This window comes from Vespa mandarinia, chromosome 25, assembly GCF_050613455.1.
Source record: "Vespa mandarinia isolate Hongniang chromosome 25, ASM5061345v1, whole genome shotgun sequence".
Taxonomy (NCBI): Eukaryota; Metazoa; Arthropoda; class Insecta; order Hymenoptera; family Vespidae; genus Vespa; species Vespa mandarinia.
This window is the reverse complement of record NC_140834.1, coordinates 2,754,676-2,775,296: the sequence shown is the minus strand read 5'-3', so window position 1 is coordinate 2,775,296 and position 20,621 is coordinate 2,754,676. Positions and strand designations below refer to the sequence as shown.

The following is a 20,621-nucleotide window of genomic DNA, read 5'->3' as shown; positions in this document are numbered from 1 at the left end:
TTACAGAATAATTGTCTTTGTCAAAAATGTGGAAAGTGGAATTGAGAAAAAAAAATCCGCGAATTCTTGTATTTGTAGCTTGGAAATATATATAGTATTATATAATTCGAAAGGGAAATAATTGACTTACAATCTTTCCTCCTCATCTTGATTTATCGTTGTTTAATAATATGACGAAACATGAGAGTATGCAAATTATAATCATGATCGATAAATTACAAGTCGACTTAAGTGAGCAATCGGACATTTCGAATTGTCATTTTGAAAAATACTATGATAGATAATAAGATAAAAGAAAGCTCATGTAATATAAGCGTTGAAGAAAAGCTTATGTAAAAATTCTGAAGAGAAGTTAATTGCATTTTTTTTATACTTTTTACAATGTATACACAATTCGTAACTTATATTATCATAGAGGAATATGACTAAATTTGTATAACATATTTATTATACAATTATGATATTACTGTATGTAAATCAATATATATTTTACTTATTTGTAGAAGTATTTTCCATTTTGCATAATTCAAATTGATGTACTTTCATCGCAATTATAAACGTTTGAAGCAAACATTCTTCCCTTATGCTCATGTCACATACAGATATTGTTATCGAATGTACTCACTGTAACACCGAACTATAATGTTTAGTAGAAGTAGATAGCCTTTTCCCCTCAATCACGGAAGGTTTAAACTATCAGTGTACGCAATCCATAACCATCAAAAACTATACATTTAGAAATTAATTTTCAATGTTTTGGTTAAATTTTTGGGATTTGAGGTCAGTATGGCGAATACATTTCACAAAAAAGTAATGAATATACCAGTAAAAATGATACGGAATTAGTAAGTATTTCGGCAACAAATCTCAGTAGTTACGATTTCAAAATACGTATTTGTCGAACAAACTTTGAATTATTGTCTTATTCGTCTTATCTTAATTTTCACTAAGAAAGAGAGTATCCAGTAAAAGTGATACATTGTTTCAAAGGAGATTAACAATGAAACTCATGGCTAAGCATTTGGCCACAATTTAACATTTAATAAAAATTAAATATAAAAAAATAATTACATATTATATGAAAAAGATGGTATAGTATATAAGGAAAAAGTTCTAACCCCAACATCTGTCCGAGATTTCACGAATAAAAACCGTTTAATATCGATTTATTTTCATTCAAGAAATTATTGATTCTTACATCCTTCATTCTTTTGCTTATTTTTGCTTCTTTTACGGAGATCCAAACTTTACAAGCAGTCTGGAAATCATAGCCCATGTGATGATAAATAGAACACATGCGATAAGAAGTTTCAACGTTTGATGCATCAAATAAAACCTTGAAAATTTGAAAAATCAATATTATTTGAAAGTGATTATCAATAACAGAGGGAAAATGAAGTAAAAATGCAATAAGAAAGATACCTTCGCCATTTTATACGAGCTTGTGGAAGTGTCTCAATAGGATCCTTTAAGATATATTTTCTTATACCTGTGAAGTATGTTTCAAGATAAGTATTCCAAACGAGATCCTTCATATCACAAAAGAATAATTCACGATCTTCGGGTGTCAACTTCCTCAACAATTCGTTCCATCTTTCATTCGTAAATTTTTTTTCGTTCATACAAAAATAACTAAGTAGATCTGACATTTCGTGAATTTTATTATACATTCTGAGTAACCTTGAACGAAAAGGATTATCGCCAGATGAAAGTTTCCGCTTCTTTATCGTTCTAATACGCTCCCTTCAGAAAATTAGATAAGAAAAATTTACCTTGGGTTTTTACCTCTGCAAAAAGAGAGTGTATCAATTATAAGAGCTGGTAGTAAATGTAAAAAATATACGTAGAAAAGATAGATCGGCCGATATTTTGTTACTTCAAAGATGTGGCACCAAATTGCCTTTTCAGACGGTACCAATTCTCCATATGTAAGTATCATTTCTATATATCTGCCGTAAGTTAATGGATTGCCATTTGATACGTAATTGTAAATGGGAATATCTTCGTTGAATCTAAAAAGATTCATACAGACGAATTAATTCAATATTTTCTAATATCATTATTTAATTTGATCCTAAAAATATTGTTTCGAGTATTTGTCGTTACTTTCGTTTATTTGCAATCTCCCATGCGCTAGCGATTATTCCATTGGCGGTTAAATCACCAGGTACCAAGTACATATTTATCGACCCATCGCAATAGAGAATTCGCATTAATCCCATTAGAATACTTGTTGTAATTCCTGTTGGTCCGTACACATTGTCGATCCATCCTTGAATAGGTTCTCGATAAGTGGATGTAACTAGGAATATTAAATTGATTATCATACACCATTTATAGTTTTATTCTGTAAGGATTACATTACTACCGACCAATTCCTGGACGAAATATTCCAATCGGTATAAAGTCAGCATGCTTTTTTATAAAATTCTCTGCGACTGTTTTCGTATAAACATAAGTATTTGGACATATTCCGATTAATCTACAATTAAACAATTGTGTAAGTGTAACTAAGTGCTCTAACTATTCATTTCATATTTTCTGTGACTAAATATGAAACTAAGCAATCGATACTCCGAGATATAAACGTACTCTGGGGTAATATCGTCGAGCAATTTTTCATTTAAACAGTTCACTAAATTTATCAACTTATCGGAATCTATCGGTGGGTCATAAAATTTCTCCTCGAGTGGAATATGAAAACAATTGGCATAAGCCGTAGATACATGCACAACACTCTGAAAATTTAAGGATAACAAAGATTTGTTACAGTCAGATTTTGAAAAACCCTGATTGTTATTAATACGTATACAAAGGACAAAGTTGGCACCTTTAGTTTTGACATTTCTTTGGACAAATTTATTATATCCTTTACACTTCGAACGTTGATTTCTGTCGCCAATTTTATTTTCTCGTTGAATTTAACGGTTGCGGCGACATGAAAGATTATTGAGACCTCGCGTATTAATGTAGCTCTATCGACCATTGAGATATCGAGATTCGGCAAAGTACAATCGCCCTTGATTGGGACTATACGATTCTGGAATGTTGGTTGTTTCTCTCTCAAAGTCGAAAATAACTGGAAAGTTGACAGAGTTGTAATTATTTTCTCTCTCACGTTCATTATGATAAATGACAGGAAAACGACTTTTTGCGATTTTTTCCACTGGTTATGATAGATCAGTACTTTGTTTCTCAATTTTCTTTATTTTATATACTAATTATATTATTTAATAGAAAGAGATAATTTTAAAGTTGGGTCAAAGGTGAAATAATAATTTACCAATCCCTGTAATAGATGTAATAACTCACAGAATTTTCGATTAGTTCTTCCATGCGTTGATGCACACTTTTTCCTTTTTTTGTACGTATCAAAAGATAAATGCAAGTGATATCGGGACATTCTCTTAACAATTTTTCGATCAATAACTTTCCTATGAATCCTGTTCCACCAGTTATAAAAATACTTTGACCACTGTAAAATTTTTGAATGGGTGTAAGTTTGTCATTATCCTCGATGGGTTGAATATATACAGGTGCATATTTAGTTTCTGTAGCATCTCTCAAAGAACTTTCCGGTAGGGCTGTTTCTTGTTCGTCTATTTCTGGCAGTACGTCTATCATATTTGCTTCTCTCAATTGATCTGAAAACATAAACATAAACGTAAATGTAGAAATCTTTTCTGTTTCTCTATCGTATTTATTTATTTTAATCGTTTAAAGGATAATGTAAACAAGTTCATGAGTCAGTCGAAGATATTATAATCAAACGTTTGATTATCATTAACACAATTTTTATTCCGATGAGTTTGCTCTTTCTATCTTAATATCGATTATTAAAAAGCATTCATGGCACCTATTATTCATCCTAATACATTTCTATAATTTAAAATAGACAATTTCGTTATGATAGAAAGTGCTCGATAATTGGTATCCTCGTTAATTCGAAAACTATTAAATACAATATTATATGATAGTATTTCCGTTGTAGTCTTAGTAAATATCTTCAGTTATATGCATCTATACCTCTGCTGACACGCTCTTCCATATTACGATAAATTCTTGGTACTGATGTGATATTTCCGCATCTTGATATATCTTACAATTTTCCTCTGTGTTTCCATTGCTCAATTGCTTATTTTAAAGAAACAATATTTTATCGTTGAAGAAGAAGAAGAAGGAAGAGGAAATCAGTTTTAATTCAGTAGTCAACAATCTCAATTAGAGAATGTCTGAAATGAATCTTTCCAATCGGTTCATAACCCTGTAAAACTATTGATATATATATATTTGTGTCATATTTAATCAATTTTTATTCCCTAAATTATATTAATTTCTAACGATTGACCTACACTATTTCTTACAAATATGTAGGAAGAGAAATAAACTATGAGAATGTTTGGATTATCAGAAAAGAAGCGTAAATAATTTTTTATTTCAATCCTACAGATAATTTCTTTTATTTTATAGTATTTCATACTAATTATATTCGAATTGTATTTTTTCTGTGCACATATATTTCGATGTAAGTCATTTGAAAAGTATCTTAATGATTATTAATGTATTACTTTATTTTCTCGTACACTTGTTGATTAAGTCCTTTGAAATATTTCTCATTTTGTATCTGAATATAGAAAGAAATAGCGGTTTTGTCATTTGTAAATAGTTATGTAAAATTTTACAAAATATATATATATATATTATAAAGTCAGTCATAAGTTATGAAATATATTAACATTATAAATTATTCTGTATTAAATTGAAAAATTTATATTTTATGGTTGTTCGAATAAAATGCAAAGTTAGGTAGGAATCGAGAGTCACTGTTATGTTTCTCGGAAGTGCTTAGATGGCCTGCTATTCCTATATAATAAACTTCCAAGTTTAACTGTAATGAAGTTTCTTCGTGCGTCACTTCGGAGTCACTAGCGGAGTTCGTCAGTAACTCTCAACTTGTTTTGAGGAAAGTCCCACCTGTGGACCACAGCAGAGTGAGTGTGTTGTGTAACTTTTTTAGCTGTGTTTTTATAAGCTTTTCTTCGCCGTCTTTCTCGATTATAGAATAGAGGAAGCCTTTATGACTGATCTTTTTCGAGATTGGGCGAGAGTCTATTGGTCAAAGCTAAGTTTTTTCGATGTGTTCGAGACGCGAATTTTTCTATCCATCTTGTATGGATAAATCTTTGTATCTAACTGAAACAGGGCTTTCAGCGAGCAAACTTCTTCTTTTGCAATTATTTCTTTCTCCTTTTCGTGTTTTTTTATTTTTATGAATGGATTCTTAAATGCATTAAATAAAAACTGTTTAATTAATTTAATAAATTAACTTAATGATTGTTAGCTCGATGTTGAATTAGAAAACATTTTGTAATACCTACCTGCAATAGAAATTATTTAAAATTTCTTAGATAGAATATTTTATTAAAATTGACAGGTAATTCGCACATATTTTAATTTTTATTTAAGTTAATTAATTTATTTAATTTTACTGTCTAATTTGGTTTTATCTAAAAATGAAACTTTATAATCCAATTAATCAATATAAATGTAATTTGTATAAAATCTTAACAATACTATATATTTTGACTTGAATTAGTTTTATGAAAAAAAATTTAATTTAATTTAATATTAATTAAATATCAAAAATAGCATACATAAATTAAAATTTTGTTAATTTCATCTTATTGTGAATTATCAGTTATTATACCGATTCCCCTAACAAAAAAAGCACCTCCAAATCTTTTAAATTTAATAATTTTTTATTTAATCTCATATTATAATAGAGTATATAATCCTAATTTCAATATTGTGTAGGGAGAAGCCTACTTTCAGGGGCAATGTGTAATATTTGTACTGGGTTTATATAGAAAAATATCTCAATATTATTTGTATTAATATTATTACAATATAAGAATCATAATCTATATTTAAAAAACAATAAATATTTCTGATACGAAGCAATAATTAAGATTTTGTGTCGATAAAATGAAAAAATTTTTATATATACATATTAAATATACAAAAAGATTAAACTTTGAAAATCTTCGTACTTAATATTTTCAAAACTACGTGATTATATTGAACTTGACGAATGGAATCTTCATAAAAGTCAGGAAATTGCTGAACATTCTATTAATTGTAAATAACAATCTAAGTAGTTACTGAAGAATTGTTAATGTTGTCGAATGGCAATAATCTTTTAACATTAATACTAAACGGTTTGCAAAATTATCACATACGCAGTTGTAACATTTCAATTTTACATATTAAAAAAGCTTAACAATTGATCGTCTGAAAAAATATATCATTTGTGTTTTCAAACGTAATTAACATAAATTTCAATCTAATCGTTTCATAGTATTGCAATTCATTCACAAAAAAAATATAAACTCATAACATATAATATAAGAATAACCGGAATAATAAAAATACATCTATTATAGAATCACATTAATAAAAATAACAAGCTGCAATAACATATTTTCATCAAGATAAGGAAATGGAAAAAGGAAAGAAAAAAAAGTTGTATCGCCGTTCGATTTAAAAATTATTCTACTTTATTTAAAATCTATTATTTATTCCTTTTGAATTGATTAGACTCAGTTTTCTTTCTTCTTGTAAATTCTTAATTCGAACATCAGCAAACTGTAGAAAAATTCTATTAAAATCGATATTGAATCTTCTATGGAGCGTTTGATTTTTTTCGATTTAAATTTCGCCGATTTTTTATTTTAGTGATTTTAATAGTGGCTAGTAACTCTGACAGATTAAGAATCCGTTTGAAATTTTTTTTTAGTATCAATCTAAAATCTATAATTTCAGTTGCTCTCGATAGGTATTAGATCACCAAAAAGTCTACTAGTTTAGAAATAGGCATAAATTTTCAGAATTCTGATTGCATCTTTAACAGCATGGAAAATAAGTGGAAAGCGGACATTGTTAAATTTATAAATTTTTCCGTACGTATATGCGTCTTTTTTTCCGTATTACATGATTTTTAAACTCATGATTACTCATTTTCCATTTCTAATTTATAAAAATAAATTACAAATGAAAACTTATACGCAGTTTCTATTGTGTCTTAAAGGTAATTATAAACATCGACGTGTTTCTAAATCAATTCTCTCGCCAGCGAATGAGGGTTGTATCCTAACGCATTAGAAATCAGGACATTTTTCATTAAATATTTTCATCCTGTGAAATTATTCCATATTATGTTTAGATTATAAGTAATGGGAGATACAGAAAATCGCCGTCTTATAAATGGAGAACAATTACGGTAGTATCAATGAGAAAAAAGAAAGTGTAATTCAAGAAATCTGATACAGTGCCTGAAATAACTTTAATGCACGTATCCAATAATAAACGCTGAGGAAAACAGTATATATTTATTTGGCTTATGATAAGAAAATTAATAAATATTATCATACTCAATTGCTTAAATATTTTTGTTTTCAAATATGCCTACGTTCTTTTACATAATCAAAGTCTGATTTATTTATTCATAAAAAATGCATTTCTATTAGGCAGTTTTTATGATTCGAGTTCGATAGCTTAATCTTATGTCATGATTGTGAGCAAAAAATTGGATACGCAATGACGCAACTTTTATTTGTAGATTTTGTAGAGAACCATAAATGTAAAAATAAATATTTTATCGAATAGCATGTAAATGAACATTACAATTAAAATATTAAACTTCTATTGATAATTTGTTCGTTCAATTTCGTTTAATTTGATTTAATTTTGTTATAAAACATATACAAAATTTGTAATTATTATTTGATACAACGTAAAATTATTACATAAAACAAATCTGTAAATAGGTTATTTAGTTTTACGTGAGTTAATACCGTAAATTCATTATATTCGTTTTCAAGAAATATATTTAATCAGTTTAAGTAATTCTTTCTAAATTTAATATTTCCAGTAATATTTTGTTCTCAATTATATTTGATACTTCTTGTTTAAATTTTAAACAAAAAATTATTATAAAAATTATATCAAGAAACAATATTTCCAATATTCATACATATTGAAATAACAGAACATTGAGGTATTCAAGTATAGTCTTTTGGAAATTAAACGTAGTATCCAACTATTCGTCTCGCTTTACACATTTAGGCATGAATGTTTTAATATACGAGAAGCTGTGTATCCGACTTTGGAACACTTTTCCTAAACCATTCTTTTGATTATTCTTCGTAAATTTGAAAATGTATTTCACTGAAATTTTTTACAACACTTCCATCAAGGCGAATTATTAGATAACTAAATAGAGAATATGTATTCAATATTAATTTTAATGTTACCATTAACAAAAAGATAGACAGATAAAAACCCATTGAAGATTTCAAAATTGAAACTTGACAAATTTCATATGATCTAATACGTTGAGCACGATATATACCCGATGAATAAATGGAGTTTTAATGCGAGAATACAAAAAAAACAATTATCATAGTTTAATATGCAAAACAAATACGGATCTATTTCGCGTATATTATTTTTTTATTTATCATTACGTCATTATATTTTCATTCTACCTTGTTTTATTATTACCATATGTTAGTCTGAACGATCATATATACTTAACTGAAAAGAAATGCAACCAGATATTGGATAAATTTTTTTTACAACGTTTTGTCGATAAGGTTATTCAATGCAAATGAAATGATACCAATAAAAACACTAGCGTACAAATAATAGGAAAGATTTATAAACGCTGAACCGTTATGTTTAAATTCTAGGCAGAAATTATCTTTCTACAATGTATATATATATATATATATATATATATATATATATGTATGTATATATGTACATACACACTAATTAGAAGTTTAACATTTACCAATTTAAATAATATTGATAAGGTCGACTTAAATAATTGAATAAAATTGTCTCAAAAATATTTACAATAAATAGTATATATTAATTACTATAGTATATATCTCTATTCCTAGAGATATTCATGTTTCAAATACTTATTAAAGATTGATAACAAAAATATGAACATATGAACAGGAAGGAATTACATTTGCTACTCTAAAAAAATAATAATCATGATTTCCTCTATCTACGAATCAATGTTTTCTCTTATTCAAGGTATCTAAATCGAAACATGGTGTGAAAGAGGAATTAAAATACGATTCTGGAGAACTTTATTCGTAAAATCTCTGACAAATATGGATATATTGTTTGTTATTAGATATAGAAAATATACTTATATTACCATTACTGTTTTTGTTATTGAGTACGAATGATTCATTGCAAGTTTAAGTTCATAAACCTTAAAAATGTATATTTTTCGAAGCAAATTTATCGCTATTATATGATTTGTTCTTCGATAGTTATTGCAAAGCAATTTGAAAGGTATGATACAATAATTCACCGTTGTAACGACACATACATACATTGAAGTCATAAACAACTAGTTTCGCAGATAAAGTACTTATCATAAATTCCGTATCTTTTTTCTGATAAATTCGTTTTACATTTATCTGTTATGTGGGTTATTCGGAAAGTAATTTCGTTTTTTCCCGACAAAAGATTTAATTGTATTTTTTTGCAACCTACTTAAGCCGTATAATCATTAAAAATCAGAAAGCTGATATGGCAAGGATTGTAAGTGAAAAAGTCCAATTGATTCTACGCAGTAGTTTTTGGTTGGTGCCCTTTTAAATATGGAGAATAATAAGCACCATTTTCGTCATATTTTACTTTTTTACTATAGAAAAGGTAAAAATACTGTTCAAGATAAAAAGAAATTAACCAATGTGTATGGAGAAGATGTGTCGACAGTACGCCAGTGCAAGAGCTGGTTTGCAAAATTTCGATCCGTCAATTTTGATGTCGAAGGTGCACTACGTTCTGGAAGGCCGGTTATAGCTGATAAAGACACGATAAAGGCATTAGTTGATGCAAACCGGCGAATAACAACACGTGAAATTCGTAAGAGATTAAATTTATCAAATTCAATTGTTTATGATCACTTGAAAGACCTGAGTTTAACCTCGAAGCTCGATATATTGGTTCCCCATGTTCTCACGGAGAGAAAATTTGTGTCGTCGCTTTGATGTCTGTGATTCGCTTCTAAAACGTCACGAAAATAACTACAATTTTTGAAGCGCATCATTACTGGGAACGAAAAATGGGTTGCATATAACAATGTGCATAAATGTTGCATAAAACGCAAGAGATCATGGAGCAAAAAAGATGAACCGGGTCAAAGCATTTCCAAAGTCAATATCCATTAAAAAAAAGGTGATGCTGTCTGTTTGGTGGGATTTTAAAGGAATCGTCTTTTTTGTGATTTTAACGGATAATACAACAATTAATTCGGAAGTCTACTGTCATCAGCTGAACAAACTGAATGATGCACTTCAACAGAAAATGCTAGAATTAATCAAAAGAAAAGTTGTAGTGTTTCATCAAGATAATGTGAGACCTCATACAAGTTTGGTCACTCACCAAAACCTTTTACAGCTTGAATGGGGTACAATGCCACATCCACCATATTCTCCAGATCTGGCACCTTCGGATTATTATTTGTCCCGATCACTGCAAAATTTTTTAGACGATAAAACCTTCACTTCGAATGAGGAAGTCAAAAACCACCTCGATCAGTTTTTTGCCAGCAAAGACCAAAAATTTTATGTGCGTGGAATCATACTATTACCAGAAAGATGGCAAAAGGTATTGGACCAGAATGGCCAATATATAATTTAATAAAATATTTGTTCATTATACGAAAATTGTCTATAATTTTCACGAAAAAAAACGAAATTATTTTCCGAACAACCCATGATATCTGCCATCATCGTAGTATATTTCAAGAATTTGACCAAAACGTCAAAAATTAATCTGTGAATGTAGAATCTTTTATCATTTTGATTTCCGTTAGTTTAAGCTTTGAAATGTAAGAGGTTGTAATGTTAACTACTTTACAGTTAAATCGAAACCTTCAGTCGAGCAACATCTATACTACGTGAGCACAAGGAAAGAATGCTGTTTCAAATGTTTATGATTTCGATAAAAGTGCATCAATTTTAATTGTGCAAAATGGAATATATTTTCAAAAAGTAAGTAAAATTTATATGGATATTTATTTTTAAAAATTATCATTATTTCACAGAAGTGAAATGGAAGTAAGTACAATATTACGGGAAACAGTTTTTTTCAAAATATTCTATATTACAAAACAGTTAGGACTGGACATGGAATAAATAATCAAGATTGGAAAATATTAAATTATTTGCTTTCGATAGCATGAGTGTATCAATGAACTTGTGTGATCTGTTCACAGGCCAATATGATTAACTCTACTATAGAATTCTTTTTAAATTTTCATGACAATGGACTTGATTAAAATTTATTTTTTTATATTAAAGATAAATTTTAAATTAAAAATAAATAATTAAGCTTAACGCCACTAAATGATCTACAATTTCATTGCCTCTGAATAATAAATAAGGTTACTATACCAATTTTCTTTACAATTTGTTTCATGTAGTTAATCGATCTAGCGAATGAAATTGGTTTGTACCTAAATCAAATAACTCGACAAAATTCGCCCACTCATTTTCAATTAAATTTATCACCTAAACTTTATTTACCTCTGATAGTCCATTTCACTATTGTTCTTCTGTAAATTATTTATCAAAATGTCTGAATGTTTACTTAAGTCGATTTGAAATTTACTGAAGCAGACTATTATTTGCAGAATCTCGTGCCGTTTGATCATATTGAACAAAAATAAATCAAGAAAAGTAGGAAGGATTATAAATTCTAAAAAAAAAAATAATTAATACATCACGACCGAGTCATATGCTTTACGTGTGAATTATAATTCATGTTTTTGCTCGCAAAAGTCTCTGCATTGAAAGCTGAGTGATCTCTTATTTGAATAATATTCCCATAAATCCATTTTATAGTCCGTCGGCAATGGAAAATAATCATTTCAATGGAAACATTTACATTCGTATACCTATACATATTCCTAGAACTAAACATATATCTATATTTATCTCGCGCAGACGATATATTGGCTTGTTTATTTACTTGCACGAAGTACAGCAACAACTACAGCTTGGAATATATTTAATCTACATATGTACAAATTGTTAATGAATATTTATGTTTTTCAAAATCAATGTCAAAGGAGACAAAAAAAGCAAAACTATCCGGAATAGCGAATATTATATAATTCATAAGAAATATTCGATATTCCATCACAGATGAGAACTTATCCAATTTAACAGGTTCTTCTACGATTCTATTCTTTTAAATTAGTCTTTTTTTTTTAAATTAATTCTTTTAAATTAATTCTTTTAAATTAATTTTGGAGGTAGTGAGAAATAAAAATATGAAGTATTTTTAGAATTAAAAAAAAAGGAATATTAAAAATTAATAATTTAGTTTAAATATAGTATAAAATATATGAAATTATTTGTAATAATGAATTATATATAATGTAATTATTTTATTGTAAAATATATTATTTATTAGTTTATTATAATATTAAAAATTTAGTATTTTGTAGACATAAAAGAAAAAAAGAAATTGATAAATAATGTTTTGAACTAATATATAAAAGCTATGTATTAATTTCTTGAATTAATATGTAATTATAATATATACGTCCAGTGCAGAAAAGGTTTAGAATATCTTTGAATGAGTGCTTTCCAGTTATTTGCCAGGTTGAGAGAGATATCTATATTTGTATTTATATTTATGTCACACGGACATTACCTAAATGAAACATAGGTCAATCTCTCCTCGCGCAGAATTCTCCACAACTGCATAATACGGATGAAAAAAATCGAGCAAAAGAAAAGTGAAAGAACCTTTCTCGTACGATGAAGAAGTAAAAAAGACTTACAAGTTTATCTATACGAACACGTTCGCAGATTGATCTGGAACAGTAGAAATGATGGAATTACTCTTAGAAGAGGATGGACAAGAAGTAGTCGTTACGAAAAACGACTTCGAGAGATTTTAATCTTTTCAAAAGATAGTTCAACTTCGTCTCGCTATTGTGACATCAACTTGATGTTGTGTCTTGAATGGCTGTAGAGTAACCGAAGTGCCTGCAGCCTTCCAATTACACCAACCTAATCACACGCCTCTTTTTCGGTCAATCGTTTCGAAATCTTACACGGGAGCGAGGCTCTTTTTTCCTCTTTTTTCTTCACAATAGGGCAATCGAACTACGCCAGGAAAGATTTACTTTAACTTACTTATTCGATGAAACGATGATAGAGGCTCCGAATATCGTTCCTCGCGTCTATACTTCTTTCGTGTGTTCCTGACTCTGGTACTGATCCTTGAATTGGTTTTCTCTTGCTAACGATAGCTGAGGAATAATAGGGTTAAGCGATGCTTGGTATTCCGCACACTTTTCTTCTCTTTTACGAATTGATTTATTTAGTATAAAATCGGTGATGGAAATTTACAATGAATAATAATATAAGTCTTAAGTATTGTAACTGCTAATTGTAAAGAACTGTGCTTAGCGACTGACTCCAACAAAATGATCTTAACGGCTAACTGTGATGAATTTATCTAGACGACTGTGGATGATGATGTCCTGACGATGAAGTGTTGACGATTAAGTTTTTTCTACTGCGTCCTCGCCTGCACATACCTCTCCTACACACACATACTTGCAAGAATCATTCTCGCGCATTTTACTATCGTCAATTTCCAAGCGATAAGCCATTTCGTTACACTGTTTCTGCATATATTAGGGTATCCCATAAGTTTGTTTCTTTTTTCTAATATGAAATGAATATACAATGTTTACTGTTTAAGTTATTATTTATTTTGTTATATAAGAACCCTTTTGCTCTATTACCTTTTTCCATCTCTCAGGAAGCCTCATTATGCCTTCTTTCCAAAATTGTTGTGTTTTGGACAAGAAATAATCCCGGTGGTGCACTTTTTCGCTGAATGGATTTAAAATGCTTATCGCGAAGAGAATTTTTTGAGGACAGAAAGAAGTAATAATCAGATGGAGCGAAATTATTGAGAGTATGCAGATGCGGTAAAACATCCCAATCAAATTGTAAGAGCTTTTCTCTTACCGCTAATGCAATATGTGGTCTCACGTTGTCATAATGAAAAATAATGCCTCGTCGGTTCATTTATTATGGCTATTTCTTGTTATAGCAGCTTTCAATTGATTCAGTTAATCGTAGAATTTATTGTTTCACCTTGAGGAAGGAGCTCGTAGAAAATTACACCTTTCCAATCTCACCAAATGGATAAAAGAACTTTTTGGGCTGTAATCCCTGCTTTGCGACAGTTGAAGTTGTATTGTCCTTATACCAAGTGCGTTTTCTATGGACATTTTCATATAAAATCGAAGTTTTGTCTCAAGCGACAAGCCTCTTTAGAAACGGATCTTCTTCATGTCGCTGGAGAAGCAAGTCGCATGTAGAGTTGCGATTCATAAGACTAGTTTTCGTTAGTAAGTGCGGAACTCAAACTTCGCAGAGATTAACATATCCCATCTTAGTTAGGTGATTATGTACTGTTGTTTTGAGAATCCTAGTGGCGTTCACTATCTCCCGCATACTATATCGTGGATTTTCATCAAGCATGGCCTTGATAAGGCCTGTATCCATCGGCACATAAAATTTTTGGTCTTTGCTGGCAAAAAACTGATCGAGGTGGTTTTTGACTTCCTCATTCGAAGTGAAGGTTTTATCGTCTAAAAAATTTTGCAGTGATCGGGCAAATAATAATCCGAAGGTGCCAGATCTTGAGAATATGGTGGGTATGGCATTGTATCCCATTCAAGCTATAAAAGCATTTGGCGAGTGAGCAAATGAGGTATGAGGTCTCGCATTATCTTGGTGAAACACTACTACTTTTCTGTTGATTAATTCTGGCCTTTTCTGTTGAAGTGCATCATTCAGATTGTCCAGCTGATGACAGTAGACTTGCGAATTAATTGTTGTATTATCCGGTAAAGTCTCGAAGAAGAACGATTCCTTTAAAATCTCACCAAAAAGATAGAATCTCCATTTTTTAATGGATATTGGCTTTGGAAATGCTTTGAGCCGGTTCATCTTTTTTGCTACACGATCTCTTGCGTTTGACATTGTTATATACAACTCATTTTTCGTCGCCAGTAATGGTATGCTTTAAAAATGGATCATTTTCGTGACGTTTGAGAAGCAAATCACGGATGTCAACGCGACGACACAAATTTCTCTCCGTGAGAACATGGGGAATCCATATATCAAGCTTCGGGGTTAAACCCAGGCCTTTCAAGTGGACCTATACAGTTGAATTTGATAAATTTAACCGCTTACCGACGTGTTGTTATTCGCCGTTTTGCATCAACTAATGCCTTTATCGTGTCTTTATTAGTTAAAAACGGCCTTCCAGAACGTGATGCATCTTCGACATCAAAATTGCCGGATCGAAATTTTGCAAACCAGTTCTGGCACTAGCGTACTGTCAACACATCTTTTCCATACACATCGGTTAATTTCTTTCTAGCTTGAACAGCATTTTTACCTTTTCTATAGTAAAAAAGTAAAATATGACGAAAATGCTGCTTATTGCTCTCTATATTTAAAATGGCACCAACCAAAAACTACTGCGTAGAATAAATTGGACTTTTTCACACACAAGCCTTGCTATATCAGCCCTCAAAACATATAATGATTACGCGGCTTAAGTGTGAATTAGGTTGCAAAAAAAATACAATTAAATGTTCTGTCGGGAAGAAACGAAATTACCTTCCGAACAACCCAATATATTCAGGAAACTTATCACATGTTGTTACAGTCATACACATACAGTACAGACATAACGCGTCAGCTACTGTAACTATTAAAATAATGAATTTTGCTGTAAAATATCATTCTAATAGTAATGTTATAGTTTAAAGGTTAATTAGTTTCCTTATTAAAAATTTATAACATTCCATTGGCAGTATGCAACTGAAAAAATTTATTTCACCACAATAAAATTTTGGCTTCCACTGATTTTATCAATAATTAAACACTTGTTTCAAATTTCGATTCTATCATTTGTTCAAAATATTTGTTTTAAATTGATAAATAAATTGTTTGAAATTGATAAATGTTAACTCAGTCATTTTGTATACTCCTCAAATTTCCAGCTTCCCTCCATCAAAATATAACTAAATTTAGTTATATTTGTATAATTATACAGGTATATCAAAGAAGAAAAATGTAGTAAAAACATATTGCTTCTTAATGCTTAAAAGTCATATATGATCTTAAAATGTGAAAGAAAAATTATTCGTTTGTATGTACACCGTAAGTTAATATACAACGATGGATAATGATACCTACAGTTTGTTATTTTGTTATAATTAGCTTTTAATTTTTCCGTTAATTTGAAATATTTTCCTATAAATTTTAGAAATGAAATGTTTTGATAGAGTTCACTATATTTGATTATTTTTCGTCTATTTAAAAAATTCGATAGAGTCAGTACGTGCAGAATTGGAATATACTTTTAGGGAAGGAATCCGAGTTTAGTTGATAAAAATAGAAGAAAACACTGCCTCTTAATTCTATTTCGCAAAGCAGTCACACGTACTTTATCTACTGTTAGCGGTTGAATGTCCTACATACGTTCATTTCGATCATAAATACTTCTCTATCAAAATCAAAACAGACTTCGATTTAGATTGTGGCGCCTGAATACTTAATTATGCTATTTCTTATTCATGGAGTGTTAAACCAAATTTTTTCTTACTATATTATTCACTTTGGTAAGTGTTGAGGACAAAAAACTGATTAAGTAATCTGTCGTTCGATAAAATGCTAATTAGATCGTGTGACGATAGTGACGTAGGTCATGAATACGACAGATCGTATACAAATGAGACGGCGAGTGATGAATTAAACATAAAATCGTTGTAACCTCGGATCCAAAAAAATTAGTTCATCATCCTTTCCTCTTAAACTTGTGTTGGTTATATCTCTTTCATTCGTACATAATAATCGTTTTCTCATTGCAGATTGTTATGATTTTGAAAATCATAACTGAAATCACCTATAGTAAATATTACCAATAGTTTGTTTTCTTTTGAATGTGTGGAAGAAGAAATTAAATCCTATTAAATTTGATATATTTTCAGTTTTGATCTCTATCGAATAATGCTCCTCAATTTTGTATGTAACATTTGCTCTTCCACATCTCTTTGTTTTTATTTTTCTCTTTAGTCTTGAAATTGGAAAATATTCATGTTCATTCGTAAACTGTACATTCTGTACATAACTGTACGTAAACTGTAGACTTCGCATTTTCAAGTTGAAGTTATTGATAAAATTCGTACGAGTAGAAAAACAAGCTTATGTAACTTTTTGCGATATAAATGTATACAATAGGTTTAGTTGTAGGTATTGTAGAATTAGGAAAATATTCATGTATATATAAATATGTAATAAATATATAATGTAAAAACTGCTAGGAATGATGTTAGTAAGATAGAGATGTAGACCTGATGTAGATATGGTAAAAGATAGACATATAGATATGAGTGTTACGAACAATTTATAAGCGAGAGTATATAAGCGATGGAGTGAAGTGACGTGTGAAGATTAAGTGACGTTTAGGACTTTGTCTAAACACATAGTTCATAGATCCGTATCCTAAAAGATATACGATAATGAGAAGAAAACAATAATGGGCGAACGAAAGAAAGAAACGATAATTAGTATAAAGAATTAGGCATTAGTGCGGAGAGATTAGAATAGTACAGAGTAGATCAAAATAGATAATAGAGTAATATACATTGAAAAGTATAAAAGAACAGAGCAAATCAGAACAAAATATTCTTGACCACGTTTCATTGATCAATTCTTGATCTTTTCGACACTCTTGCTATTTTTCCTTATATTCGAATATAATTCGTATCCTGAATAATTCCATTTGCTCATCTACAAAACGATGGAAGAAAAATTCATCCAATATCTGCTTGCGTTTCTTTTCAGTTAAGTATATATGTTCGTTCAGATTAACATATGGTAATAATAAAACAAGGTAGAATGCAAATATAATGATGTAATGATAAATAAAAAAATAATATACGCGAAATAGATCTGTATTTGTTTTGCATATTAAACTATGATAATTTTTTTTTGTATTCTCGCATTAAAACTCCATTTATTCATCGGATACATATCGTGCTCAACATATTAGATCATATGAAATTTGTCAAGTTTCAATTTTTAAATCTTCAATGGGTTTTTTCTGTCTATCTTTTTGTTAATGGTAACATTAAAATTAATATTTAACACATATTCTCTATTTAGTTATCTAATAATTCGTTTTGATGGAAGTGTTGTAAAAAATTTCAGTGAAATACATTTTCAAATTTACGAAGAATAATCAAAAGAATGGTTTAGAAAAAGTGTTCCAAAGTCGGATACACGGCTTCTCGTATATTATAACATTCATGACCAAATGTGTAAAGCGAGACGAAAAGTTGGATACTACGTCTAATTTCCAAAAGACTATACATGAATACCTCAATGTTCTGTTATTTCAATATGTATGAATATTGGAAATATTGTTTCTTCATATTATTTTTACAATAATATTTTGTTTAAAATTTAAACAAGAAGTATCAAATATAATTGAGAACAAAATATTACTGGAAATATTAAATTTAGAAAGAATCACTTAAACTCATTAAATATATTTCTTGAAAACGAATATAACGAATTTACGGTATTAACTCACGTAAAACTAAATAACATATTTACAGATTTGTTTTATGTAATAATTTTACGTTGTATCAAATAATAATTACAAATTTTGTATTTTTTTATAACAAAATTAAATCAAATTAAACGAAATTAAACGAACAAATTATCAATAGAAGTTTAATATTTTAATTGTAATGTTCATTTACATGCTATTCGATAAAATATTTATTTTTACATTTATGGTTCTCTACAAAATCTCCAAATAAAAGTTGCGTCATTGCGTATCCAATTTTTTGCTCACAATCATGACATAAGATTAAGCTATCGAACTCGAATCATAAAAACTGCCTAATAGAAATGCATTTTTTATGAATAAATAAATCAGACTTTGATTATGTAAAAGAACGTAGGCATATTTGAAAACAAAAATATTTAAGCAATTGAGTATGATAATATTTATTAATTTTCTTATCATAAGCCAAATAAATATATACTGTTTTCCTCAGCGTTTATTATTGGATACATGCATTAAAGTTATTTCAGGCACTGTATCAGATTTCTTGAATTACACTTCCTTTTTTCTCATTGATTCTACCGTAATTGTTCTCGATTTATAAGATGGCGATTTTCTGTATCTCTCATTACTTATAATCTGAACATAATATGGAATAATTTCACAGGATAAAAATATTTAATGAAAAATGTCCTGATTTCTAATGCGTTAGGATACAACCCTCATTCGCTGGCGAGAGAATTGATTTAGAAACACGTCGATGTTTATAATTACCTTTAAGACACAATAGAAACTGCGTATAAGTTTTCACTTGTAATTTATTTTTATAAATTAGAAATGGAAAATGAATAATCATGAGTTTAAAAATCAAGTAATACGGAAAAAAGACGCATGTACGTACGGGAAAATTTATAAATTTAACAATGTCCGCTTTCTACTTATTTTCCATGCTGTTAAAGATGCAATCAGAATTCTGAAAATTTACGCCTATTTCTAAACTAGTAGACTTTTTGGTGATCTAATACTTATCGAGAGCAACTGAAATTATAGATTTTAGATTGATACTAAAAAAAAGTTTCAAACGGATTCTTAATCTGTCAGAGTTACTAGCCACTATTAAAATCACTAAAATAAAAAATTGGCGAAATTTAAATCGAAAAAAATCAAACGCTCCATAGATGATTCAATATCGATTTTAATAGAATTTTTCTACAGTTTGCTGATGTTCGAATTAAGAATTTACAAGAAGAAAGAAAACTGAGTCTAATCAATTCAAAAGGAATAAATAATAGATTTTAAATAAAGTAGAATAATTTTTAAATCGAACGGCGATACAACTTATTTTTCTTTCCTTTTTCCATTTCCTTATCTTGATGAAAATATGTTATTGCAGCTTGTTATTTTTATTAATGTGATTCTATAATAGATGTATTTTTATTATTCCGGTTATTCTTATATTATATGTTATGAGTTTATATTTTTTTTGTGAATGAATTGCAATACTATGAAACGATTAGATTGAAATTTATGTTAATTACGTTTGAAAACACAAATGATATATTTTTTCAGACGATCAATTGTTAAGCTTTTTTAATATGTAAAATTGAAATGTTACAACTGCGTATGTGATAATTTTGCAAACCGTTTAGTATTAATGTTAAAAGATTATTGCCATTCGACAACATTAACAATTCTTCAGTAACTACTTAGATTGTTATTTACAATTAATAGAATGTTCAGCAATTTCCTGACTTTTATGAAGATTCCATTCGTCAAGTTCAATATAATCACGTAGTTTTGAAAATATTAAGTACGAAGATTTTCAAAGTTTAATCTTTTTGTATATTTAATATGTATATATAAAAATTTTTTCATTTTATCGACACAAAATCTTAATTATTGCT

At 29.0% G+C, this 20,621-nt stretch overlaps 1 protein-coding gene across 3 annotated transcripts; it reads right to left on the bottom strand.

Moving 5' to 3' along the window:
• Window positions 1-448: 448 nt before the first annotated feature.
• On the bottom strand, window positions 449-13,562 carry LOC146872242 (fatty acyl-CoA reductase wat-like). Of its 3 annotated transcripts, none has more exons than XM_085664133.1 (10): window positions 13,242-13,562; window positions 4,027-4,272; window positions 3,313-3,644; window positions 2,831-3,079; window positions 2,593-2,738; window positions 2,373-2,482; window positions 2,107-2,302; window positions 1,773-2,012; window positions 1,423-1,680; window positions 449-1,336 (listed from the first exon to the last, which is right to left on the bottom strand). In XM_085664133.1, the coding sequence occupies exons 2-10, from the start codon at window positions 4,046-4,048 to the stop codon at window positions 1,231-1,233; spliced, it is 1,659 nt and encodes a 552-aa protein (XP_085520259.1). In that variant the 5' UTR covers window positions 4,049-4,272; window positions 13,242-13,562; the 3' UTR covers window positions 449-1,230. The 3 variants fall into 3 exon arrangements, with proteins under 3 accessions (XP_085520259.1, XP_085520258.1, XP_085520260.1); XM_085664132.1 differs by having other exon boundaries at window positions 4,027-4,264; XM_085664134.1 differs by lacking the exon at window positions 4,027-4,272 and having other exon boundaries at window positions 450-1,336.
• Between the last annotated feature and the right edge of the window lie 7,059 nt (window positions 13,563-20,621).